The sequence below is a fragment of the Drosophila teissieri genome, chromosome 3R, assembly GCF_016746235.2.
Source record: "Drosophila teissieri strain GT53w chromosome 3R, Prin_Dtei_1.1, whole genome shotgun sequence".
Lineage (NCBI taxonomy): Eukaryota > Metazoa > Arthropoda > Insecta > Diptera > Drosophilidae > Drosophila > Drosophila teissieri.
In genome coordinates, this window is record NC_053032.1 from 27,167,725 (window position 1) to 27,193,766 (window position 26,042).

The 26,042-nt window shown below is 45.3% G+C and overlaps 5 protein-coding genes across 5 annotated transcripts; 2 read left to right on the top strand and 3 right to left on the bottom strand.

The window, feature by feature from the left end:
• Nucleotides 1–173: 173 nt before the first annotated feature.
• On the top strand, nucleotides 174–6,643 carry LOC122619099 (protein NASP homolog). Its single transcript, XM_043795813.1, has 5 exons — nucleotides 174–355; nucleotides 4,603–4,940; nucleotides 5,048–5,652; nucleotides 5,714–5,991; nucleotides 6,054–6,643. The coding sequence occupies exons 2-5, from the start codon at nucleotides 4,624–4,626 to the stop codon at nucleotides 6,333–6,335; spliced, it is 1,482 nt and encodes a 493-aa protein (XP_043651748.1). The 5' UTR covers nucleotides 174–355; nucleotides 4,603–4,623; the 3' UTR covers nucleotides 6,336–6,643.
• Nucleotides 1,693–3,826, bottom strand: LOC122619101. The gene is given in 2 exon segments (XM_043795815.1): nucleotides 1,693–3,211; nucleotides 3,278–3,826. Coding segments are annotated over 2 exon segments (609 nt in total). The 5' UTR covers nucleotides 3,414–3,826; the 3' UTR covers nucleotides 1,693–2,738.
• LOC122619100 lies at nucleotides 6,643–8,314 on the bottom strand. The gene is made up of 2 exons (XM_043795814.1): nucleotides 7,013–8,314; nucleotides 6,643–6,938 (listed from the first exon to the last, which is right to left on the bottom strand). The coding sequence occupies exons 1-2, from the start codon at nucleotides 8,196–8,198 to the stop codon at nucleotides 6,670–6,672; spliced, it is 1,455 nt and encodes a 484-aa protein (XP_043651749.1). The 5' UTR covers nucleotides 8,199–8,314; the 3' UTR covers nucleotides 6,643–6,669.
• Nucleotides 8,315–22,005: 13,691 nt separating this feature from the next.
• LOC122620310 lies at nucleotides 22,006–23,813 on the top strand. Its single transcript, XM_043797707.1, has 4 exons — nucleotides 22,006–22,625; nucleotides 22,689–22,964; nucleotides 23,023–23,208; nucleotides 23,277–23,813. Exons 1-4 carry the CDS (start codon nucleotides 22,122–22,124, stop codon nucleotides 23,631–23,633), a joined length of 1,323 nt encoding a protein of 440 aa, XP_043653642.1. The 5' UTR covers nucleotides 22,006–22,121; the 3' UTR covers nucleotides 23,634–23,813.
• Nucleotides 23,794–25,473, bottom strand: LOC122620311 (phenoloxidase-activating factor 2). The gene is made up of 4 exons (XM_043797708.1): nucleotides 25,099–25,473; nucleotides 24,843–25,045; nucleotides 24,530–24,786; nucleotides 23,794–24,469 (listed from the first exon to the last, which is right to left on the bottom strand). Exons 1-4 carry the CDS (start codon nucleotides 25,265–25,267, stop codon nucleotides 23,881–23,883), a joined length of 1,218 nt encoding a protein of 405 aa, XP_043653643.1. The 5' UTR covers nucleotides 25,268–25,473; the 3' UTR covers nucleotides 23,794–23,880.
• Nucleotides 25,474–26,042: the final 569 nt, after the last annotated feature.

Sequence of the window (26,042 nt, forward strand, 5' to 3'; positions counted from 1 at the left end):
AGCATTTCTTATCGAGTAGTCGATAGAAAACGATTTTCACATCACATCGTAATGGTAGTGCCAGCGTTTACACTGTCAGTGTAAACACACAATTATTTGTGATGCCGAGTTGGCAGGTCTAGGGCCATTTTTCAGTATGTTTTCCAGTATATTAATTTCCCCAAACGGCTTTTTAAAGCGCCCCCAGTGCGTTCACATTGTCGCTATTTTCGCAGCATTTCGCGGGATCTGTAATTTTTATTGGCGAGTACTGTCATTTTAATGGTCTAACATTAATAATAGTGCTATATTTACCGGCAATCAATTGGTTTTACTGTCTATTGCTTTGAAAGCAATACAAATAATCGAGGATCAAGTAAGTTTAAGCTCAGTTTTTACAGTTAAATGCCGATGCAGGCACACACGCACACAAACGCAGCCAAAACAGCGACACGCGAATTTGCGAATTTCGTTTTGGCCCGTTGTTTGTGTGTTGTTGCTGTTGTTACTACGGTGTTTGTGCTAAACATTAATTAATTGTCGCAATTTCTGTTTCGCTATAAATATGCGAAACGTGCCGTTGTTATTTGCGCGAAACTAAATGGCCAATTGCGCTTTACCGGTGTTAGTGTAGGTGTATGTGTATTGTCTGTGTGTTTGTGGTTGTTGGCGCGGGCGAATGGCGGGCAATCCCCATACACTCGCACTTATTTTTTGCAAAGGGTTTATGCGACATTCGTTTCGATCACGTTATTGAAAGCTCAAAAAATGAACCATTGGGAAAAGAATTAGGCTTCGGATACATCTCTGCATAATAAAAGCAATTCATTTATGTGCCTTAGATCTTGCCCACAAATAAGTTAAGAAAGAAAAGTAGAACAATCATTCTTTAGTAATAACCTAAATTAATATCTAAATAGTATTACATATTGTTGTTCTTAAACTCATCCAAAAACTAACAGAATTGGTGAAATGATCCTTAAAATAAATGTACATACAAATTTACCTATGTATGTAGTTTACATTAAGAAACATTTTATCTTTCCACGACTTTGGCTAAGGCATAAACACGTAAAAGCGCGAAACAGACACAACGCATACAGGTGAATGAACCTTTTTACGTTGTTTTGTAATCGCAATTTGTTGCTGGGCCGCCGCGCAGTGTGTGAATTTTGTAATTGCTTTGAGCGCGCGAAAACAAAACACACACATGATGCGTTTCCCCTGAATTTTCCTATGGCCAGCTGTTTTTCTTATCTCTGATAATTGTCCTGCATCGTTCGGTTCTACGTGGTGTCTCCGTTTCTCGTGCAAAAGCTCGCGAAAGTGTCAAGTTTTCTTGCCAATTTTTTGCGAGTTCATTTGCATGTTTGCTTAATTTGTTTCCACAGCAGCTCCGCAAATGTTAATGAACCTTCCAGGCCGACAGAAATTCGCAATACAATTTTTACAGAATTGACTGCTAAATGAAATTCCATAAATGTGTGTCGGTTATTTATAGACCACATTGCTTCATAAACAAAAGACGTTTCAATTTAATTCAATTTACATACAACATTTTATACTTACCTGTAACCTGTAATTTTTGATAAATTCCTAGGATTTCATACTTACCGAACCGCCATTGAAAGATAAAAACACTTCTTGTAAACTTTTTAAAAGAAATTATCTTTTGTATTTAAATAAGTTGTTCTTGTTTGTTTGTTTTGTTGTTTTAAGGCAAAGCGTTTGCATAAAAATACATTTTTATACTTTTAGCATTTTGTTTGGTTTGTGGTGGCTTCTATACAAGTACAATACGTTTTGTAAACCATTTGTCCTAAAGCACTAAATGATCTCATAACAATATGCTTCGTGTACAACTGTTCCCCTGGAGCTCTATAAGTACTCGCCAAGTTCTACATTTCATTATGCTTCCATGACAAGCCCTAGAATTCTACTAAACCAACTGGATGGAGGGCAATGAAACGGGGAAAGTAAGTTTTTGTTGAGGCGTCTCATCATTTCATGCGGGCCAAAAAGCAAACTGTTTTATGAATATCGCAAGCACTTTTCTAAATTCTACCTGATTTTTTTGTTAGTCGTATTCTATCCCTCCCCAGTCAGTTTTTTAATTTGAAGCAACTGTCACACCCAATTAACTATTTTTGGGCTGGGCTAAAGCTATGCAGGCGAACTGTTACTAGAAAGCACTTTAAAGCCAAAGCCTCACCTGGAATTCCTTCTCCTATTCCCATACCCATTTCGCTCGTCACGTGTAAATAAATGTCTCACATTTTAGCAAGGATTAGTGGGGTGTTTAGAGGTTTAGAGGTGTGTAGAATTAGAGCCAAATCGAGTGTATACAAAAAGGTTTACTTGTAAATAGAGAGTGTAAATTGAATTTACAATTCGGTTAAGTTAAGTAGTACACCGTATAATAAGAACAAGTATAAGATTAAGTTGTATAAGTTGTGTGTGTATATATAAAGAACAAGGCAATTGAGTTTTTAGTTTGGTACATTTCCAACATACATAGCTAACTAATATGGGGTTTACATAGGGATGAGTGGGTGCACTTCCGAAGAGGTTCAACTCATGGTCTTGGTATTGATTTGCCAAAGTAGTATAATATAGCCAAAATGAACCTTAACAAGGTGAAATTACTCAAAAGTTGTACAAGTACTATAATCATAAAACCCTCGTAAGCCTAGCCCAAATATGTTGAGTACGGGCTACTATCCGGATCATTAGACAGTTAGATTGGGGCAGGGCATCGCCTACAGGATGTACTTTCCCTTGCCCCGGTGCTCTGCTTGCCGCGTCGACGAGACCGCCGCCAGGAGGAAACTGGAGCTGCCGCCACTACTGGTGCCGCTGTGGGTGTGGGTGCTCCCGTAGCTGCCGTAGCTCTCACAGCTGCCCAGACTCCCGTAGCTGGCTCCGTAGACGCCGAGCGGCAAGGCGTTTAGCTAAATCATGAGCGCCGAGAAGGGGTTGTACCGCATGATCTTGGAGAGCAGGATCCACAGTACCGAGGTGATGGCGCACAGCACCACACCGCCCCATCCCAAGTCGAGGCTCCACGAGGTGAGGAAGATGCGCGCTCCCAGCAGCGGCTTGGCCATGATGGCCACGCCTCCTGGTCGCGCCACTATTCCGTCCACCGTTCCATCGTAGTCGCTGTCCAGCATGGGACGTCCCTGCTGCCGCTTGAAGTGGATGATCATAAGCGTGAAGAGGGCAAAGAGAGCTGTTGGGTTGTAAGAGGTCGTTTGGTTAAGCAACTAAAGTAGTAGTTTAGTTTACTTATAGTTACCTGCTAGTAAATACATCACTCCTGTGATCAAAATGGCGCTGATTTGGCGCTGGCAGACACCAAAGGCGCCCACGAGGGCGGCACTGCCCAAAATGATGAGGCAGACCAATGAGCAGGATATGGAGAGGTTTTGCATTCCTATCGCAGATTAACATTTGATTAGAAAAGGTTTCTAGATACGTGAGTATCGAAACTTGGTCTTTTTTACACAGTGTTGGGATGAGAAGCGAAAGCGTAGTTAAAGATGTGTTGGCATGGTGAAAATGTGTTTATGAATAAGCAAAGGATTAGGATTGCAACTGGTGCTACAAATGCATCCTTTGGTTAAGATTTAGGTTGATTTTCTAGTGGATGACTTTCATGTACATGTCAAACCTAATTGCATTTGCAAATTCATTGTGGCCCAGCTTAGTCCTCCAATTTCCGCTCACAATCTGGGCAACTGTAAAACCAATTACCCAATAGCACCATAGCAATTAAATCGCATGTGGGTGGATGTGTTTGCTCGCACTGAGGAACACCATAAAAACTACAGCAAAAAGTTCCAAAGTGGCAATTGCGATTTTTAGAACGCAGGCGGGAGAGGATGAGGCAAACGAAGCCACACGGTGACCCATATTGGAAACACCCAAACCCGTTCCCCCGCCTTCAGCTAAGCACAGCCATTGGCAAGGAACTCTCGACACGGACATGTTTCATCTTCGGGGAGCGGGAGACCGACCGACCAGTATTGACAATATAGAAAACCGAATGCAAGCTCGGTTAGCTGCTGTGGTAATTACTTTATATAGACGCTACAAGGACATTCATTGTTCCTGTCCATGCTCCCGCTCCCGGCCATTGTTGGTCCCTAACTTTTGCTATTGTTTTTCTATCTGATGTGCCCCGGGGATACGCTGGAACCCACATCTTTGAGCTGGTGCAAATGGGATTTGCGGTAATGACTTGTGAAATGTGCGCTGGCTTGGAGCTAAAATTTTAAGCCAAGTGAAATGAATCTGTGTGAATCATGTGGCGGTGGGTGCCCAAAGCTCGTGTGCTGGTGCGTATTAATAGAATTTACATGAATTTGTAGTAAACAAAATGAATATTGGTGGTGTTCTACATACATCTAAAGTGACGTCTAGGGCTCAACCTACGAGGAATATTGGAGTGTGGAATGAGGGGATAATACTAAAGTACATAAACTGAAGCAGTTGGGATGGCGAAGATTAAGTAAATTAAAGCTTGTAAACACTACAGAGTTCAAGAAAATATGTTCAAAACTTGAATATAAACTGCTTAAATAACAGAGCTAATCGTTGTTTTCCCCTCCTCTTTTTCAGTTATTTATTTAACCACTTAAAATGTCTGCTGAAGCCGAAGCAATCGTCACAACGGCCGCTGCCGATGCATCATCACCAAGCAAGACAGTGGCTGTGGAGCCCGTTGCTGCTGATACAACGCCGGACAATGTGCCAGCTGTGTCCACTGAGGGAAGCGGAAAGGCAGAGCAGGAGCGCGCAGAGAAAATACTTAAAGGCAAGGAGCTGTTCAGCCAGGGATCGCGGAACTTCCTGGTCAAGAGCTACGACGAGGCAGCTGACGAGCTGAGCCAGGTGTGCCAATTGTACGAGGAAGTCTACGGGGAACTGGCCGATGAGCTCGGACAGCCCCTATTGCTGTGAGTACGACGAAACTTTTGGACTAAAAGTCCCCTACCCTGTATACATATTCTGCATTGCATGAAACTTGTATAAAACCATCCCTAATCCGTTTCTCTCAATGCAGCTATGCAAAGGCTTTAATTGCAATGGCCTTGGACGAGAACAAAGTGATCGATGTGCCTGACGAGGCTGCCGATGATGATGACGAGGATGTGGACGACGACGAGGAAGAAAGTGCAGAGGATGGAGCGGCCAAGAAGGAGGAAAAGAAAGACACCAAGGAGGCCGCAAATGGTGCAAGCAGCTCGAACGGCAAAGAACTGGACACCATCAAGGAGGGGTCCGATGAGGCCGACTCCACCGGAGAAGCCGAGCAAGCTCAGAGTGAAGAAAAGCCCTCCAAGAAGGTACCGACCGGCGTGGATGAGGTCAGCAGCAGCAATGGCGGTGGCGGAGCTGCCGTCAACGATGACGAGCGACCGAGCACATCGAATGGTGAAGTCACAGCTAGTTGTTCCAACGGTGCAGCAGCTGCTGGAGAGGAGGAACCAGAAGAGGAGGAAGGAGTAAGCGGAAGTCTGCAGTTGGCCTGGGAAATACTGGAGGCTGCTGCTCAGATCTTTTCGCGCCAGGGTCTCAGTGGTCTCCCCTACTTGGCTGAAGTTCAGACTGAGCTGGCCAACATTGAGTTTGAGAATGGAATCCTTGAGGCGGCACGTGAAGATTATGGTGAGTTTAGAAAGACAGTGTTGTGGTCGGTAGCATAACTAATGGAAATCCTACATTGTAGAGAAAGCATTGAAGATCCACGGAGAGCTGCCCACAAGAAACCGACGTGCTTTGGCCGAATTGCATTACAAGATCGGTCTGACCTATTTGATGCAGCAACTCAACAAGGAAGGAGCGACAGCTCTGCGGCACTCAAGCGTGTTGATCGAGGAGGAAATTGCCGAGATCAAGGGCAAGGACGAACCTAGCGAGCGGGACAGGAACAATATGTTGGATTTGGAGGAAACAAAGCAGGAGATTTTGGCCAAGATACAGGAAATCGAGGAGATGCAGGCCCAGGTAAATAAATATAGCCAAACTTAATTGTGACATTATCTATAAAAAAACCTTCGTTCTCTTAGACCATTGCTGAGGTTCGAGCTGCCCTGGATAGCTACATCAAGCCAATGAGCAGTGGCGATGCAGCTGCCGCCTCCTCCTCGTCGTCGTCGTCAGCCAATGGAGCTGCGAGCTCTTCATCGTCCTCCTCCAAAGGTGCTGCGGCGGCCTCCTCATCATCGACCATTAGCAGCAGTTCGGCCAAGCCCACGGACATCACACATTTGATCAAGCGCAAGAAGCCGGAGGATCCCAGCTCGGAGGCTGAGGCCCTGTGCTCGCCGGCCAAGCGTGCCGCCGTCTAGGGGAATCATTCCAGTTGCCCAGTGGCACATCTGCACCCACTCACAACCAAGCTCTTAAAATACACCACACTCATCGGCTACTTAAACCAACCCACACGCATTAAACACCATTCAACTGTCCTATACCTCGAACCTATTTATGCTATTTGTTTGCTGTTTTCTACCAAAATTCTCTGTAAGTCTGTAAGTTTACAATCACAATTAGTGCTAAGTGCGTACATAAAATAATGTTTTGTATTAAACGAAAAACTAAGTAGGAAGGCAAAAAGTGTACACAATAAATACGGGAGACTTCCCCCAGAAAGTTACAGCGGATGTGGATCTGGACTGGGATTTACATACGGGTTGCCCCTGGATACGTACTCAGATGCGGCTGCAGAGTGACCTGTGACTCACTGTGCTGCCAGTCGTTGCGCTGCTCCTCGCCGCGTGCGTTTTCCATTGAGCCGGCCAGGTAGTTGACACACGGCGGAGCACCGCGTGGGAACTTGGGATTGCGCCGCAGTTCCTGCAGCTGCTGAATGGGCAGATCAATGCACAGTGTCCAGATGCCGCCGTGCATGGGCACCAGGAAAACGGAGTCGCGCCGGAAGCGATGATCGGCTGGGAAACGAGAAACACACCGCAAGATTTAATATTATCCTTATGGGAAGATACAATAAAGTTTTTCGGCTCACCCCTCTTGTCCGGCTTGAGCATAGCCACCTGGTCGTCTAGAAGCCACTCCAGGTGCAGTCCCGACCGATTGGAGTAGCGATCAAGGCTGTTGCGGTCCCATGTGACGTGCTCCCAGTGATCAGTCATGATGGCGGCGCACAGCATGGCTGTGGCGCTTGTGGTCATCAGCAGCGTGACGAATAGGAAGAGCACCGGCGGCGGGCCCATGCAGCAGCTGGAGCAACAGGCGCTGCCAGCGCCCCTTCCGCCCATGCCCATGCCCAGTCCCTCCATCTGGGAGCCCAGGGAGTTGGGTGAACCACTACCGCTGCCGCGACGCTGAATGACCTTGGCGCAGCTGTTCTGGCGCAACAGGATGCTGTTGCTCCGCCTCAAACTCTCGACTGCCGCCGCCGCTGCTGCTGTAGTCGTTGGATTATCGAACTGCAGGGATCCCCCAACCACCGAGGAGGGGTGCTCATAAATGCTGTTGTGCCGGCTGGGTGCAAAGTAGTAGCACGTGGTCTGGCGGTTATCGGCGGAACTCGAGGCTACCGGTTCGCCGCCGGGCAACTCCTCATTGCTGCTGGAGTAGACGATGGACTGCTTAAACTGATTCGAGTAGCAGTTCTGCTTGAAGCTCTGCTGTTGCTGCTGCTGCTGTTGCACGTACAATGCCTCGTAGTCGCAGTGATGTGGATTGCGGTAGATGACGGGCCAGGAGCGCGTGGTCTTGGAATTATGGCTATAACGCTGGCTCGAAGTGGTTGGCGCTACAGAGCCGGGCTCCTCCACCAACGGCGTTAGCTCATTGGGCGGTTCCGCCGGGTCGGACAACTTGCTGTGCGGATCCTGCGCGGAATGCTCCAGATCCGGATCCTCCTGCTGAACGGTGGTGGCCAGCTGGCGCTGAAGCACGTTCTTGGCTGCTGCACCACTGCCGCTAGCCAAGCTGAAATCCTCCTCCTCGACCAAAGTGGCCCCGCCTGGCGTGGAGAAAAGGATGTTAGACGTCGGCGGCGAAGGTTGCGAGCGACTGCGGAGCAGGGCAAAGTGCTTGGGCTGGATGGAGCCGGTTGCTGTCGTCGGCGACGTGATGCTCACTTCGGGCACACAGCGGGCCGTCACCTTGTACCGGCTGCCGCTGCCAACGGCGACGCCGACGTTGACCCCGACGCCGACGCCGACGTTGCCCTTGGAGCGCATCAGTCATAAGTCGCTCGCGTCCCGCTTCTTGATCTTGTTCAGGCTCATGTGGTTCGTGGTGGTGGCGATGGTGGATTGTTGGATGTTTGCGGTTTCGGATGGATGTTGTATGTTGCTCTGGTTGCTGATGTTGCAGATGTTCTGTTGCAGATGTTGCTGTTGATGTTGCTGTTGTGTTCTTGGGTTGTTTTTGTGTGCGACGCCTAAGAGTCTACGTTGCAAAATATTACTTTGCTTGGGTGCCTCGACAAAAAATGTAAGTTTTACATAAATATTGTACGGTTTTTGTTTTGTTTATAAGTATTCTTTTTTATCTACTAGCAGCGGTTGTTGTTGCTGTTCTTGTTGCAGTAACTCTGTTCTTGTTTCTTGTTGTTGCTGTTGATGTTATTGTTGTATTTATTGTTGCTGTTGTATTTGTTTGATCTGTAGTTGTTGTTGTTGTTGTTGTTGCATCGGCAATTATGGTTTAGTTTATTTGCATACCAATATACATTTATGTTTGTCTTGTTTTGATTTGGACTTTTGATTTTTGATGCTATTTTTTCGTTTGTTCAGTTACTACGTTTTTGCTTAGCTTGAAGCTATAAAAAGAAAGTAGAAGAAAACAAATGTACAACATGAGTTTGAAGAATAGAGAGTCGAGAACTAAGACGGGATAGGAAGAATTCTTCTACGAAAAGTGCATTCTATTGCGATACAGTAATCTCTAGTGTGCAAGAGCAACTATAGTAAGGTGCAGATTATTACTAAAACAATATTGTAATACAGTGTAGAATATAGAGAAGTGGTCATGAGGTACTTTAATCAGTTAATTTACAAATAGCTTTCTTTATAAAGACACTTGGGTAACGAAAAACAAATTGAAATTATATTTTAATTTCATTTCGAATGGCTTGCCTTTTCATGCTAAAAACAACGAGTTTGCACCTAATAAACCCAAATTGCATTTAAAATTCCCTGTACACATCACACCGCCCCCCGGCCTAATCTAATCAGACTTCATAGTTGGCAACTGCTGGTGCCAAATATTCAGCTGAATTTGAATTTGGCGCTGTTTGAAATGGCCAAGGATTCAATTGTGTGCGGTGCGACCTGAATCCGGCCGCATAACCGGCGAACGGAAGAACAGTACGGCGGAAAAGTCCGGAGGTTTGGGCTGAATGGCTGTTGCATATTGCATGAGGCGGCCATGGCGCCCAGCGGATATCCGGTGGCCCGGACTGCTGGCCAGCTCCCATGCTCCGCCACCCACATTACGTATCCGCCCCGTGGCAAATTCAATTTGCTCCTTGCGCCCGGCCACTTACCAAAGTGCAGCAGGTGTACCAGAGGTTAGATGCGGGCTAGCACCGCCACTCATATGCGGATGTTTATGCGGCCCGAAGCCGACCGCATTTCCACCCATTTTCCCAACTGGCCACATCTGGCACGGTACTCCTCTTTTTTTTTTTGTGGCTATCACGTGGGATTGTCTTTGCTTTGCGGCCGACGGGAATTTTAATTTTAATTCAACATTTTCATTTGCTTTGTGCCGTGGAATTAGGACAATGTAGGCCAAGTTTGGATTGCGCATATTGCTTTTGGAAACTAATTAAAATACATTAAACATTGCCTTAATGGCTGTTATTCGAACACGTTTGCAGCATTTAAGTGATTTAAGTTCGCAGTGTTAGGGACTTAGTCCCTAGCTCTCAATTTTCAGCTGAGATATGTTTGTGTATTTTATTTAAATATTGTATTAAGCCTGTAAAAGCCAAATACTTTTCAAATAAGTCAGCAGTCATCTGCACGTCGTTGGCTTGATCCCAGATCACCTTGCCTGATTTTAGTCGCCACGCACGTGCCGCTGCCGTCATTCCAACTCACATTTGCACTAGTTTGTTTAATTTTTAATGCAAATGAAATGAGGGAGATGGGCTGCGAGACTACCCAGCGCTAGCATAATTGATCGGCAGACACACACGTGCCTCCTGATGTCGGTTTGGTCAATAGGTCAGAGAGCAGCGGCAGGAGCATCTGGAATTAATTAACACGCATGATGACCCCGGTGAGCCGGAAGCCCAGGAATCGGTTTGGTTTGGCGGCGCAGGCAGCAGAATAATTTGATTACGCCACGAGTTGGCCACTTGTCAGTCGGTTCAGCACTTCTTTTCAAAAGTCTTTCCTACTAAAAGCAGAGAAAAAAAATCCAAGCGAGTTTATACTAACATTTTATCTTAATTGAAGATGTTTTTGGTTGAATCTATTTATAAATTTCATTACAGCGCGAAAGGTTTCTCAAATGTATTCTCAAGTAAGAATTGCTTGTTATTGGCATTATTTTCTCCCAGTGCATTGTCCCCAATGCTGCACACTTACGCAATACAATTGGCATCCAGCACGTTCCACAGGCACACATGCAACGTAGCGGGACGTGAGTGCCTTACAAAAGTTGGCTAAAAGTGCATCAGCCAAATGCGAGTACTTGAAGCGGGTGAAAGGATGCTGAAAATAGGGTGTGTGTGTGCGTGTGTGTGTGTGTGTATGAGTAAGTCAAGAGTTCGCCACAAAAGCGGGATATAGGATATAGTTTCTATAGTCGCTATACATAGTAGCGGGGCAACTGAGGCACTGTTTACACTCCTAACGACTGAAAGACGAACAAGAAGAGCTGCAAAAGTTGGCAAATGTTTGCCCAGTGTCGAAAGTTTTCCATAAAACGGGTATTGGCTTTAAAGTTCCCTGTGCCTTATAGGCAACCAAACACAGACACACACACACACACACAGGCAAACTCAAATGGCGGAAGATGCAACAAAGAAGAGGAGAGTGATGGGTCTTCAGGGTTTTTAATAAAATTCTTGAAGTATATATTTGACCATTTTATAATCACACCGTTAAACTAAAAGTGTTAAGGAACGGAGAGTTCTCTCGGGCAAAAACACGTATACTTTTCAGACTTTATTTCTAGACCAACCATTAAAGTTCCCATCGCAATTGCAGCTTTAGCACCGCTTTTCCGAGCAACAATTGGACTGGAAACGTCTTTATTTTTTATGCCACCAATTAAAAGCAGCACTCGATTGAAGGTGGAATGTATATACATATATGTGGCAGCTTTAAGTCGAAATTGTTAGTGTTGTTGCCCGGGCAACGTTTGCGGTCGCCTTGGCAATCAACTGCGGCGGACGGAGGGCAACAGCGGCCACAGCTGGCGGAACTCCGCAGGACCAAGTGCTCCTCCCCAAAGGGGTCAACATAAATTACCAGTGCGAGCAGTCGGAGTGGCTCCTGGCCAGGCGCTGCTCCTCCTTTAGTGGCTCCATTGTACAAATGACGCAATGCAAATGAAAAATAATGCGCGAACATTTGGAGCCCGAGCGAAGGAGGAGGTCCTCGCCGTGTCCTTTGCGCGGAGAGATGCGAGTTTCCTCGAATCACTGTGTTTTTGTTTTAGTTGAATTAATACCACTTCTCATTAAAAACTATTTACATTTTTGATATATGATAGGATAATATGTTTAAAAAGATAGAAAACTTGTTTTTTGGGTTTCTAAAAACATGTATGGTCCAAATTTTCTTAAGAATTCGAGTGTACAATATTTTCGCACTTTGGAAATAAACAGTAAGAGAATTTCGCAATAAATTCCAGCCACCTCTGGTGAAAGTACAACCGCGAGTATGGAACTGTGGCCTGATTTTCGGGCGTCGAGTGGAAAAGTTTTTGTTTATTTTCTTTGCAGGCGGCTCCTTGCACTTTCGCCGGAGGGTGGAGAGTAATCCGTGCTGTTCGCGCAGCGGATCCGGATCCGGACCCGGATGAGGATGCGGCGTCATCCTCAGAAGTTTCTTGGCTTCTGGCTGAACTGCAGGCAACTTATTTATTTAGCATTTCGGGCCGAGGCTGCTGTTCTCCGCTTTCTCAGCTTTCGTTCTTTGCCCAAAAGTTTCTCCAACTAATTAAAACTAATCTTATGCAATTTCTGGCTAATTATGCACATAAATCACACCACGGGGATCCCAGCATCTTTTTGCGGAAGCATGCGAGGCGAAAAGTGCCGAAAATTTAGTTAATTGAATAAGAATTCCCTGAGGAGTAGTTTGTATGATGAAAACTTAAGTTTCGAAAATGAGTGTTTAACGAAACAATTGCAGCTGATGGCAAATTAATGAATGCGATTAAAAGTGTTTGCACTTTAGAATCTTTATAATCAAAAAGAAGGGGGAAATTTCTTAGCCATTTTAATGAAATCCTGTTTAATAACGGAAGTTCCCATTTCAATTCATTGCACTGCAGACCGAAAGCATTTAAGTAATTATAGGGGTAGCCTAGCACTTAGATATCTTAATGCCAGGCATTGTCATTAAATTATTCCTTGCCGCAGATACATATAGTATATGTAGCCACTACCAGTTGGTGAGCGTTGGTTGGCCGACATCTGTTCGTGTTCGTTGGGGCTCAAATGACACAGAAACCCAACTCTGCCGGCCAGTTAATGGGTTGTCAGGCTGGAGAAGAACTAGATAAAGGCAGTTAATTTTGTGAAATGCCCACATGCAGCAAAAACGCAAATGCGGACACACATGATACCACCACCCCCCCTTACATTAATGTGAAATTTCATGCATGGCACCATAAACAGTGTCGGGATGCGAAAATGGTCAGCGTTTAATTTATTCAAGTGGTTGCAGAGGTTGAAGAGTGCGGGTGGCGATGAAATCCCTCACTAATTGCACGCTGCATTATTGCGAAATATATGTACGTATAGTATAGTATGTCAGTTGGCGGGATTAGTTCCGGCAATTCCCAACACACTATGGCCCAGTTTTTCTGGCCGAGATTTGGCCAATTGCCCGTGGCTCTTTAGCTCCACTTTCACTGCCATTGTATTTGGCCAACGCGGCGTATGCGCGATACGGATGCTAAGTGCATTCAAGGGCGCAGCCTGCCGGCAATCTGACACATTTTCCCCCTCGTTTCCCCCCGGTTATTTATAACTTTCGGGGCGCCTGCTAGATTACATTTTCCCGGCGATTTTTCACTGTCTGTCTGGTGGTTGGTGCCTGCAGCCTCAAGGCCAAAGTCGTAAAGTTTGCCAAACTTTGTTTAACGAGAACATTTTTATGAGCGGCGAAAATGCATAAATTGAATTCTTATGATTTTCCCAGTCTGATTTCGCTTGGCGCTCCCCAACCTTCGAGTGGGGTGGCCAACTTAAGCTGATAAGGAGCTCAGGACTCGGCGGCAATTCCAAGCTCATTACACTTTAGGGCAGGTCGTGGGGTCGAGTTGGGTCAAGGTATGAGCCACCCCAATCGAATGCCAACTTTTCTCCTCGTCCTCAACTTTCTTCTTTGCCCAACTTCGGCCGGAAAATAGTTTTGTCAATACGGGCCGGGGGGATGATATGAAATGGCAGGAAAAGCGTGTGCCAGCGATGATGTCAAAGGCTTCTGCTATTCGGGTCAATCTAAAAAATTTATGGGGCAATCGTCAAGACATGCCAAGACAGCCCGGCAGCGGCATCATCATGTCGCCACCCGCACTCGCCTCCATAAAAAACTTCTGAAGAGTGGGCGCGGCTAGGAACCGCCCCTGGGGGCGTGTCCTCCAACTTGTTGTTGCTGGCACCTAGTCGCCAGTGATGCCAACGACCTGGTTCAATGATAAATTTAAGAAAATATCTTTAAATATTTTTCATTTTAAGCCTTTTTCTTTAAGAATTTAATTGAAATGTTTGCTTTTTTTAGAAGATTTTTGAAATGGACAGATCTGAATTACGGCTGTCATCTCTATGCCAAACTCTGGACAGGATTAGATGGTGCCCGGCTGCTTTGCTTGCACTGAACAGCAAGTTTCCAGGCCGGTTTTTGTCCAAGGCCAAGCACTCGAAAATATCAAATTGAATATAAATATTTCAGCCAGTAAATGATGCAGCAGAAATTTTGTTTTCCTACTTGGGTTTGCCTCATTTTCATCGTCAGAAAATCGATGGCGGCAAGCAATTTCGCAGTTGACTTAGGACCTTAATCCTATGAAATATGAATTGTCCTCCGACAACGCCCATGGCAACCTCTTGTCGTCATTCCCACTTCTGCAAGTACTCTAAGTATGTGGTTAGCCACTTAGCATTTTCAGTTCCTCTTTCCATTGGGACTTCCTCCTTCTACCAGCAAACCATAATCTATAACATAGTGTTTATAAGAGTTTAAAATCCAAACATAAATTTATCCTCGAATCATAAAGCTATGAAGCCCGGCGTTGAAATTGCGCATACGCCATGTTGTCCTCTTTATCGTAATTGCGTTTGACTTGAATCACTTTTCTCCCTATTTTTCCATCGCCACTGGCTTTGAATATGAAAATGTGGGTGTACGTGTCGAACATGAATATGAATGGCTTACCATGTTTATTGAACGAGTGAAAACGCATTAATATTCATATTTTTCCCGTTTTTCCGCCATGATACAAGGAAAAACCATCGTTTGGCCCCATACGTGTGTATCTCACAAGCATAAATATGTGTACGTACTTCATTTCGTATTCCAAACTATATCGCTTTACAGCAGATTTAACAATTTCACTTTCTAACCCCGTTGTAACAATTGTAGCAGATATATACATATGTGAGATTACTGTATTAAGTCCATTTAATTTGGCTTATAGTTTTGAGCTTATCTTATTTTTTGTGAAATGCCTGGACCTTGGGCTTTGTTCGGTCAAGGGAAGTACTCTTCAGCCAAATCGTTTGGGCAGCAGCAGTGTGGGTTTAATCCATATTGGCAGCTCTAAAGTAAAGAGAAATTACTTGTAATGCCCAAATATCGATCTATCCACAAGTTGCAATTTCCATTTCTAACTTTCGCATGTCCGATGGCCGTAAAGCAAATCAAAGTTGCAATTGAAAGTTTGCCTCTTGGCGGCGAGACAACAATTAAACGGCTCCATGGGCTGAATAAATTTGCATAATTCCTCAACTTGTTGAGGCGCAAGTCATAACTCGAAGTCATGTCCTGACATCTCACCCTGACATTTGCGTGCGCCCGAGTGCATTTCGAAAATTGCGAAATTCCACCAAACATTTTGGGGCAGATCCAGAAGATGTGGCATGTTCTGCTGCGTGTGTCATTTAGCTGTTGTGCCGTTTCCTTTTCGCAGTTACTCGTTTTCCGTTCGCCGTTTTGCAGCAAATCAGGTGGAAACATCAGCGAAATGTTTGCATGTCCCATGGGTCTGTATATGGTATATGTCCTCTATAAGGACGGGTTGTGCGAGTGTGCGTGAGCACTGCATTGACGTCAAGCCTTAATTATTTAATAGCCAGGAGTTGCGGTTTGCCAGGTGGAACAAATCGATGGACTTGTCCATATGAAAAAAGCTTAATTGAACACTCTGGGGAGAACGGTCGGGATTTTTTGTGCACACTTTTTGCACGTATTAACCCATTTTCATTTGAATAAAATTATACGATGGAATGGAAAGTTTAATGGAATGCTCAAGAGAACTCTGCGTTATGCAATCAAAATGGTTTCATTTTAGGAAAATTCCGTTCAATACCTTTTGTGTTCAATAATGTGCAAACCGCTGGAATTTATCATTTGCGATGTTATATAAGAAGTTAAGTGAATTTATTAAAATTCACTAATGACACATTAAATAACACATTCAATTGTTCCCAGAGTAGATGTGCACACCTCAGTGTAATCGCTTTGGCTTTTGCTGGCATGCTTGGTCATTATAAATAGCCATTAACCTTTGTGGGAAGCAATTTAATTTTAACCTGTATGCCATTTGCAACAATTAGCTCATGCCGCACGAAAGCCAAACGAAGTTGAATTAAATATTTTAGCCATTGGGCTGGCAAGTGTGCCAATTTGCCCGCCCACGGGGCGTATACGCACTGACTTCATATGCGTGTACGAGTATATTTGTTATTTGGTCTGGATGCATTATTCAATACGTTCGAACTTCGAAGCAGCCGAGGGAAATGGTGCGAGTAGCGTGAAATACAAAGTCGAGAAAACCCATTGGCAGGCGGGCAGTATTTTCAATCAATTTCCAAAGCACTTGTAGCATTTAAGATAACCAACTGGTCGCCTTCACGAGTGTTTGTTTGTCCCTCAAGTGGGTGTGAGTATCTGTGTGTGCGCGAGTGTCGGTGTGTTTGTGTTCACGAGTCGAAAGTCAAATCAGCCCATTTATCAAGTCCTGCAAACCCTTGGCCGGCCAATATTGCCACGCAGCTCGGGAGCTGTTTGTGCTCATTTTTCAAGCTGGCTGGCGGATGGAAAGTTGCCCCCTGCCACATTATATATATTGAATATATATATAATATTGAATTTCAGTCACTTGTTTTTGCCAATTTTCCAAATGCGCATTTCAATTGAGCATTGCCCGTAAGTTTTCACTTTCAACCGAAAAGAAAACAGAAAAATCATTTACACAAAAATACAAAGAAAAATACCATTTCAGTGTTTGTGGGGAAGAGTCGGAAAAGTTTTCTTTGGGTTCAAGATTCCATGGAAAAATCAGCTCAATAAGTTTCGCAGCAATAAAGTAAGTTGATAACGAGCTGAGTCTGCCGAAAATTTGGTTCGCTACAAGTTCTAAAATCAGCCACAATATTTGAATCACTTTTTTGTCAGAAATATTTGTAGTCACTATAAAATGGTCCTGCACAATATACTCAAATATCTTTCAATTGCCCAAAAATTGTTTTAAAATATTTATAGGGTATTTTGAACTTGGACCTCAAGTTGATATCCATTAAGGCATTAAGAAGGCCACACCCACTGCGCTGAGTGGCCATAATTTGATATAGCAATGGATATTATATATACGTATGTTTCTTTATATTAACGACCTTATCTCTGGCATTGCTTGTTCCTCAATTTTCTTATTTTTGCCGGAATTATTAATGCCACTTTGCTCACTTTGCATAATGAAAAGTTCAACATTGTTATCATCATCAGTGAGTGCTCTCAAATTAGGGCCAAAAATGTCGCATGTCTTGCCAAATTTTTAATACGTATACATTCTAAGAACGTGTAGAAAAAAGTTTGCCTCAAAAGTCTGGGAGAATAAAAGGAAGAGCGGCCACATTTTGTTTGTTGACTTGGCCATGGCCTAAACCACCACCCACCGAAAAGTCACCCGCTGACAGCAATTACAGGCCATGTTTTCGGTGCTTTGTTACTGTCTTACTGTTTTCATGTCATATAACAACGTTGTGCAATAAATCAAAAGTTGCCAACATGAAATTATTGTTTATGCTGCCTATACTTAGCATACCATACCATACTTAAACGTAGCGATTTGTGGCTAATTTATTTATTGCGCGCCCCACATAAAACCAACCGAAGCCAACACTTTGCCAAACAAAGCCAACTTATGACAATGAACAATAAGCGCCAACAGCAAAGGGAAACACACCATAACTATAAAATATTGTGACGTGCCACTCGACTGTGTGAAATGGAGCACAAGGCCGCCCAGTCAAACAATGGCTGACAAAGGAGGCCGAGACCGTCAGCAAATAGTGCCAGTCTTCAGTTTTCGGCACCCAGTTCTCCATTCTTGGTCCTGGCGCCACAATGCAGGACTCGCACTCCCCCAGAAATGCAGCAGTGCCGATGGCTATATGAGCATACGGGTATCCATATGAAGATTCTTTTTAATCCTTAAAGCGTTCTTGTATTTTAAGAAACTTGCAGCTATGCAGAGGAAAGCTACTTAAAAAGGATTATGAAGATCCATAGATTCTAGCATACATTTGCCGTCGGTAAAAATGTAAGATACGTATTGAACCTGGAATAGATAAAAGCATCTTGTTTTCCGATTTGGGCAAGTGGCGCATCTGAAAAATGCTTGGCTCCATGTCCAAGGTGCCACCTCACCTGGCTGGCTGTCTGGTTGCATTCAATCCATACCTTGCACACGCCGCGTGGCAAGAACACACAAGAATGGAGAATGGAAACCCCCCTGACATGTTGGTCACATGTCAAACGCTTCGATTTTTTTTTTGCCCTCTTCCCTGGAAAACTTTTAGCAGGAAAGGAGGTAGGAGCAGAAGGCAGGTGGCGATGTGCCATCCTCGCCAGATTGACATTGCCTGTTCTGCTCAATGGATCGAAGTGCTGGCGTGCGGGGATTGCATTGTAGTCCTTGCAGCTGATCGGAATTTTCCGCCCGCCGCGTTCGTTGAAGTGCTCAATGTGGAAATGTTGAGATTCCCAATCAAAGTTATCACCATTCGAGGAACATATCTGTGACACGGGCTTAGCTTCCGGCAACTTTGCTTCGAATAGCAACATTTATTGGATACCTCTCAGATGATTACCATGAGTGGGTAAATATTTTGCGACCTGAAAGGCCATTAAGCATATGACTGCATACATCAGTCTGTGTGCACATTTCACTCGAATGCATCTCATGTGTCCGTCGTGTGTAAGGAATCCGTCGCAAAACTGAATCCGTGAAAACCTCGCTTGTCAGCGCCATCACTCATCATTTCAAGATACTCTTCAAAGGACACTAATCAAGTCTGTTGTAAGGGAAAACCAAAAAAGTGCAGCTCTGACTATTTTTTGACAGGATTTTCTGAGCATCAGTTTTTCCACCAAACGGATTTGTAATTTAAACTTCAATCATCTAGCATTCAGATACAATTTCCTTGAATTAGAAACATTTTAAGTCCTATTTCCTTAGCAGCTTTTTTATAGCAAATTATTAATGCTGTTCTGTGATCCTGGTGATTTTCATAATTGCACATGAATTTTTCCATTACATTTTCAGGGCATTGACCACATCGGCTTGTTGCCACAGCGCAGCTTTCCTTGTTCTATTAAGAGCTTGTCGCTCGGCTGGTGGAAAATGCATGCATTTGACGCGTTTGCTTAGCTGATTGCGGTCCTTGTGTCCTGCGGCGTGGAAAAGTGGAGGATCGGGTGACGGTGGGGGACACCACGCGTACCCATATCTCTTGGCCACACGCACAGCAGGAAAGTCCACTGAAGATAGTACATGGCACAACAAAAAGCGAATTATATTTTCATATTAAACGACGTATGAGTAATCCCTCCTTCGTGGAGGGTCAGCAGGGCATGCAGGACATGGATATGCCATCGCAACAGCTCCTCCACCCGCGCTATACCTCCACCTCATCCAGCTCCCCACAATTCTCATTTATTTATAGAGTTCTCTAGAGTCGAGAGCTAATGTCGCTGCCATCGCTTGCAGATTGACAGGAAGCGGAAAAGGCCAAATCGAAATCGAGATTTGGGGGATATCGCCGTAAGTGCGAGCGGAAATCTCTTAAATATTCATGCTTATAAATAGGTGAAGGAAATTACACTCAAGTTAAGCACTCGATCTAAAAAGCAAATGACACATTCACGAAATAAAGTAAAAGAAATCAAGCAAATTAAAAGTTTCAGGGCAAAATAAAGTGTATATTATTTTGAAAGCGGCTTTAGGTAATTTAAAATATGTAATAGATACACATGCATTTCATTTCAGCATTTCTCATTTAAGCTCGAGTGTCGAAAACTGTATTTGAGTGGCGGACATGAGCTGGATTCGAAAGATGTGTTTGGTTTATGAACGAAGACATGGCTGTGGTGTTGGCTAGTAGACGGCACAGAGACAATGCAAGGCACTTAGTTAAAGCGGAGTGTGTGTGATATTTATAATTAATTGGGTACTTATGGAGGAATGCATGTGGATGTGGGAGGACACTTACGTAAAACGGCACAAGGACCTGCTACCTGCAGCTAATTAGCCCAGGAGGACAAAAGCAATGCACGATGTTTGGACAGTCGATGATTCAGGTTTCAGGACTCAGGACTCAGGACTCTGGATTGAGGACTCTGATTCTGATTTTGATACTGATTGGCATGCATTCTGGCACACAGACACCAATGCAAACACAAACACAGGCACAGAGACAGGCACGAATACAGGCGACATAATGGTGTGCGTGTTTGTGTGCGAACTCAAGCACACAAGCACAAATGGCGGTTCGCGTAGACAAACATGACGTAAACCCAAAAAAGTATGCTACAAAACTTGGTTCGCCTTTCGCTTACGATTCGGATTCGGATTCAGACTCTTAATACGCTCGTTCATTTGGGGCTCTCTTTTTATATCTGTTTAATAAATGTATTTTTGATTAGTTTTGATTTCGCTGGCATTCGGTTTCCTCTTTCATTCTGCAAAGGAAACATCAAAGAGCAAACAATTTAATTGGCATTAAATGTTTGTGGGAGGGGCGTAAGCGCCGTCGGCTTGTCACTGCGACTTAATGGCGACATGAAGGCCATTAGGCCAAGTCAACTAACAACACTAGCAAAGTGTGTCACATGAAAGCACGGCAAATAATGAGGAAATAATACTCCGTTTGATGACTATAGATAGTGTATTCATCTTCACTGGGTTACACAACACTGCTTCTGGCCTCTGGCTTCTCGCTTCTGACTTGGCTGGAATCAAGCGAAACAGCACTAACACTTTCTAGCATTGGCTACAATATTGAGGCATTTGTTGTTGGTACCACTTTGAACGCTCTGCACTCGCCCAGTGTCCTTTTCGATCCGAACTCGCGACTGTAACGCTCGAAAGCCGAGGACGGACTAAAGGAACTCCGTCTAAGGACTCGCCGCTCGGTCTCGCTTTCACTCGGCTTTTCGAGTGAGTTGCAGTTGGCAGTCGGCTGTTTGAGTGGGATTCGGTATTACCATGACTGCCTTTATGGCTGAATTGTTGCTTTGCCTTCCTGTCGTTTGCCGCTTGCATTTTTTACGCGCTTACTCGGTTCGCCGCTTATTTTTATATCCTTTTTGGATTCTCAGTTTTTTGTGCGACGTGATTCATTTCCGGTTCGCAGCGGAAGCGACTTGAGGTGAGTCGGATGCCACATTAAATCATTGGAATTCCTGCAGACAAATTTTAGTTATGCATATTTTGCATTTTTAAAGTTTTTCAAAATATGTTATATGAGTTAGCATGTTTTCCAAACAAATGATGATTTTTTAGGCTACATTTAGTTGGCATAACTTGATATTATTCGAAGCAGATATTTAATGATTTATGTTTTAAATCAGAAAACTGAACACTTTTCGCCTGTACCACTGGTTTTATTAAATTGGACCGAAATTCATAAAATATGCATGCCAATTTCACGCCGTGAATAAGGGAAATCGGAGGGGTTGGTCGGGGGGATTAACCCCTTGGGCATTGACTGCAAATGAGTGGCTTGTTTATGAGTGGGACGCAGTTAAGTGAGCATCAAATGGCCAGAGGTGTCTGCCTTTGGGATTGTGTGTGTGTGTGTGTGAGTGTCTGTCTGCCCATCCGTGAGTTTGCACACACTGAAAGCAAAGGAAACAGATGGCTCGGGCAACCTGTTGGCTTTTGTGTATAAATTTAACCCGACTCCGCTTGTTTTACCTATGTTTTCCTGCCTGTGTGAGCGGCTCTGGTTTTTTGCCACCCGTCGGACATTCTTTATGTTCGCAGCGCAGCAACGGGTCGTATGCGCAATTATTGCCATAATGGCTTCACTTAAATCGTTGCCCCAGTAGGGCCTGGCGCCTTTAAGCCTGCTTAACTTAAAGTGACTCACTACGCCAGTGAAATCACTAAGATTACTTAGCCCCAGCAGACCTTGACCTTTCTTAATTTAGTCTGCTGGGTCCCATCTAATAGCATCCTTTAAGGAAATAAGTATTTGACCATATCATATCATATCATATCATAACATCAGCAAGTCTACTAAGTTTATAAACTGTACATTTCAGCTGGTGTGTTACACTAGCCTACAAGCTCTGGTTGTCATAGAACGAAGCTCGAATGTGTATTGAACAAACAAACTGAACGGAAATTCCGATACTCCCCCGGTGGCAGTTTCGTTGTATATTTTCTTGTACACACCAGTGGCAGTCATGTCCTTTAGAAGGGACCACCAGTATGGATCGATTGTGCGCAACACGATTGTGGCGCGGTCCAATCGGCCAGTTGTGAACCGAATGTTGCGCTCCGCTCGACTGGACTCCACGATTGGCCAGAACCCAGCCAAGGCAGCTAAGGCCAAGCGGATGGAGACGAAGGCGCAGCTCATGCAGAAGGAGCGATCGTCCAGCACGGGGATGAGCGGTTTCTCCAAGCTGACAAGTCGCGATGGACTGGTGGGCAAGGACTACTGGAACGCGGCCATTGAGGATGTGGAGTTCACTGCCGCCTGCCGCTTCCAGCCGCGCATTCCCGTCATTGACTATTCCTTGGTGCTGCCGCCTCGATTGCGCGAGCGGGTCAAGCGCATCCAGAACTACGACTACTCCAAGTCGGATGAGGATATCTACATCAGAGACGAAATGCAGGAGGTGCGACCCGAGGACTACATGAGCGCCGAGAGCTCCGAGAAAAGTGACGAGGAGGATGACCACGTGGTAGATATGGAGTAGCTTAGTGCCTTGTCCTTGTCTTATAAAAAATATAATTTGATAATTCAGCTCCTTGAAATTGGTCGCAAAAAGGTGGAGGAGTACTTCAACGAGAGTGACCACTCGGATATTGTGCGCATGGAGCACGAGTTCGAGAAGTTCGATCTGAAGCTGGATGACCCGGTGGGACACACCCACCGTGTCGTGGACAAGTCCAGTTGGTACGCCAAGTTCCTGTGCGCCCCGCGCGATAAGAGAGTCAGCTGGCAGAGTCGCGTGGAACATCCTGGCCAGAACTACTCCTTGGTCACTCTGGACGAGCAGGCAGAGAACCTCATGGATGCGGTTAGCATACTTACTCTTTTCATAACCATAATTTCCTAATACCATCCCATCTCAACAGTCAGCGGAACGTTTTGTCGAGTGGCTGAACTCCTTTGGCACCCTGGAAAGCAACTTGACCCCGGAGAAGGTGAAGAACCTTTTTTCCATCAAGGGGGATCGAACTCTGTTGGCCTCCGTGAAGACAGATCCCAAGGAGGTCAACGCCATTGCTCAGACGGTGGCCGATAAATGGAACAAGCCCCATGTGGGTAACCAAAGGAAAATTCACCTATAATCAATATGTAACTTACTTAAATTATTCATTATTTCTAGATGGCCATTGAGCTGAAGTACGAGAAGCACATCAATGACCACGCTTCCCGAGTGAACCAGAAACCCCTGCTAAGTGCATTTGGACGCACTGTTCCGCTGAAGGATCGTCCCTGGCTAAAACGATCCGGAGACACGGCCATCAAGACGGTCTATCCGGAGGATCTGCTGACCCGCGAGAAGATCTTCAAGGGCATCACCCACCTGCGAAGCACCACTGCCCTCATCGACTTTTACCTGGCCCATCCGGAACTGGAGCGGCCACAGTATCTCCTGCAGAGCGGTGACTTTGAGGAGTCCAGCGCCAGTGAATCCGTGGCTGAGGTGCCGCTTTACGAACTTCTGGGATTGCGCTATTAAGCCATTGATTGCCAAGAAGATGATTAGTTAAATTAACAGTTGTCTGTATGTCAATGGTAGCAGTCCAATACAGTCCAATATGTACAAATTCATCAAAACATGTAACAAATGTAAATCTCATTGAACGAATGTATTGAAAATGAAGGTTTATATTAAATCGGTTTAAAATTTTGAATGTTATATTAAAATGTATATACTAAGTAGAGAATATGCAGCAGGCCGTAAACTTTATTGCTCAAAATGGGTTCTATAAAGTCAGCGTGGTTTGGATCCAGGGCAGATAGGTGCCCACATTCACGTAGACACCCGGAACTCCTGCCTGGGCGCATCCAATGCCCCACGCCACCAAACCCACCACGTACCACACTCCGTTGCTGGTGCAGACAAGCGGAGAACCCCCATCCCCGGTGCAGGCATCCTTGCCAGCTTCTCCGCCGGCACAGATGAAGCTGGTGGGACTGAGCACGAAGGAGGAGCCCAGTCGGGTGGCCTGCAGCGCCGCCTGGCAATTGGCATTGGGAATCAGGGGCACGTCCACCTGCCGCTCAATGGCCTGGTACGCTCCTGTGGCACCGAAGTCATTCTTGCCCCAACCAGCTACCCAGCACCGCTGACCCACGAAACTGGTGGTGGGCAGACAGACGGTGCCCACCGTGGATTTGCTGGTCAGCGAAACGGGTGTGGACAACTTCAGGATGGCCACGTCGTTCTGCAGATTGGTGGGATTGAAGGACGGATTGACGTACACATTCGAGATGTACACATCCTGGGCGGGAATCGGTTCGCTCGTACTGCTGGCGTCCCATTCCCCCAGACGAACCTTAAACGAAGTGAGCCTACACGATGAAGTCGAAAAGTTGTACAGGCATCTTGGGAAAACATGGAATCGAACTTACGCCAGATTGTAAACTTTGTGGGCGGCGGTCAGAACATGTTGTGCGGTGATCAGAGCTCCACCACCCAGATATACATCCGCGGTGGTCAGCAGTGCGGCCTGCCAAGGATATGCTCCGAAACTGGCCTGTCCAGGTCCTGCGGCGCTGGATCCCGGTGGAGGTGGAAACCTGCGCCCACACTGATAGCTTCCCGCCTGGCAGCAGGCCACCAGACCATAGCTACAGGTCAGCGTGGATGATGTGGTTGGAGCAGTGGGCTAAACAGGAGTGGTAGCGGAATTACCCAATAGTTATATCATTATCTATCCCTTACATAGCCTCCATTGTTCACAATCCTGATGTCAATCTGGCCACTGCCATCGCTGGGTGCGGTGGGCAGTGGATTGGCGCAGGATCCGGGTGGAACGCACTGGCAGTAGCTGGTTCCGGGATTCACGATAGAGGGCACTGGTGGCCAGGTGCCCGGCGGAACCTGCGGCGGCAGCAAGGTGCCCACAATCAGCTGCCTGGCGAGTACTGATGGGCCATAAAATCCGGAACAAGGCTTTGCGTTGATCGGATCCACTTACTTGTGTGATTCGCGGTGCTCGCCACATCGCTGGGTTGGGGCACTCGACTTGTATCCTGGCTGGCGTCCGATTGAACTGGTCCAAAGCTCCAAGCACGCACTCCTAATCCTGATCCGCTGATGAGCCACTGCAGCAGTGGCAGCCACCACAAGCGACCGAACTGAGTCATAGCCAATGACAACTAAATCGAGACGACGACACTGTGGTCGGCTATATAGCGATGGCCTGTCCATAGCTCCCCCCATTAAATTGACTGACGAATGGCCTCCTCTGCTCAGGGATTTTCCCCATTGCATAGAAGCAACAAAAAAGCAATCATAAAAAGCAAATTAGGGGAGTGGTAACTGCACCACGAAGTGGGGATACTCTTTCCTGTATCTGTCCATATGTAGTATATTTTTACTATATCTATCTATGTTTATTAAACTTTAATCAAGCTATTTGTTACCATGTGTGTATATTGCACACGTAATCATCTATTAAGACTAAACTAAACAAAAGGGTATTTCTGTAAGGTACTATGTATATAAAGTATAGATGCGCCGTGTTGACAACTCTCTGGTTCGATACTTTTTTCAGCTGAATACTTCATTGTTCGAAAACAATTTTGTAGCTGCTCCACATATTTGAGCCATTAAATTTGATTCTAATAACTTAATAGTTTAATTGCAAACAATTTGGCGTCGATTCATGTTTGACACTTTCCGCTTGAAATGCAATCGCATTTCCCCCAACGCCTCGGAAAACTGTTAAAACTGTTAACAACTTGGCACCAGAATTTGTTTAATGATTCACGGCCCACAACATTCCGCTCGATCTAACACTAATCCCCGACTAGAGCTGTTAAACTGGGCGAATGTTAGGTCCGCGATAGGAAAAGCTTTCGAGCTTTCATATCAGGTGTACCTAACTATGTGTAACTTGGTCAGGTTTAATCAGTTCGT

Bases quoted from the DNA above. Each gene is read 5' to 3' on its own strand.
- LOC122619100 (XM_043795814.1), bottom strand. From the start codon at position 8,198: ATGCGCTCCAAGGGCAACGTCGGCGTCGGCGTCGGGGTCAACGTCGGC. The intron at 6,939-7,012 runs GTGAGCCGAAAA...CTCGTTTCCCAG, and splicing joins GCTCAAGCCGGACAAGAGGG to CCGATCATCGCTTCCGGCGC.
- LOC122620311 (XM_043797708.1), bottom strand. From the start codon at position 25,267: ATGACTCAGTTCGGTCGCTTGTGGTGGCTGCCACTGCTGCAGTGGCTC. The intron at 25,046-25,098 runs GTAAGTGGATCC...ATGGCCCATCAG, and splicing joins GAGCACCGCGAATCACACAA to TACTCGCCAGGCAGCTGATT. The intron at 24,787-24,842 runs GTAAGGGATAGA...ACTCCTGTTTAG, and splicing joins TTGTGAACAATGGAGGCTAT to CCCACTGCTCCAACCACATC.
- LOC122619099 (XM_043795813.1), top strand. From the start codon at position 4,624: ATGTCTGCTGAAGCCGAAGCAATCGTCACAACGGCCGCTGCCGATGCA. The intron at 4,941-5,047 runs GTGAGTACGACG...CTCTCAATGCAG, and splicing joins CTCGGACAGCCCCTATTGCT to CTATGCAAAGGCTTTAATTG. The intron at 5,992-6,053 runs GTAAATAAATAT...TCGTTCTCTTAG, and splicing joins TCGAGGAGATGCAGGCCCAG to ACCATTGCTGAGGTTCGAGC.
- LOC122620310 (XM_043797707.1), top strand. From the start codon at position 22,122: ATGTCCTTTAGAAGGGACCACCAGTATGGATCGATTGTGCGCAACACG. The intron at 22,965-23,022 runs GTTAGCATACTT...CCATCTCAACAG, and splicing joins CAGAGAACCTCATGGATGCG to TCAGCGGAACGTTTTGTCGA. The intron at 23,209-23,276 runs GTGGGTAACCAA...CATTATTTCTAG, and splicing joins ATAAATGGAACAAGCCCCAT to ATGGCCATTGAGCTGAAGTA.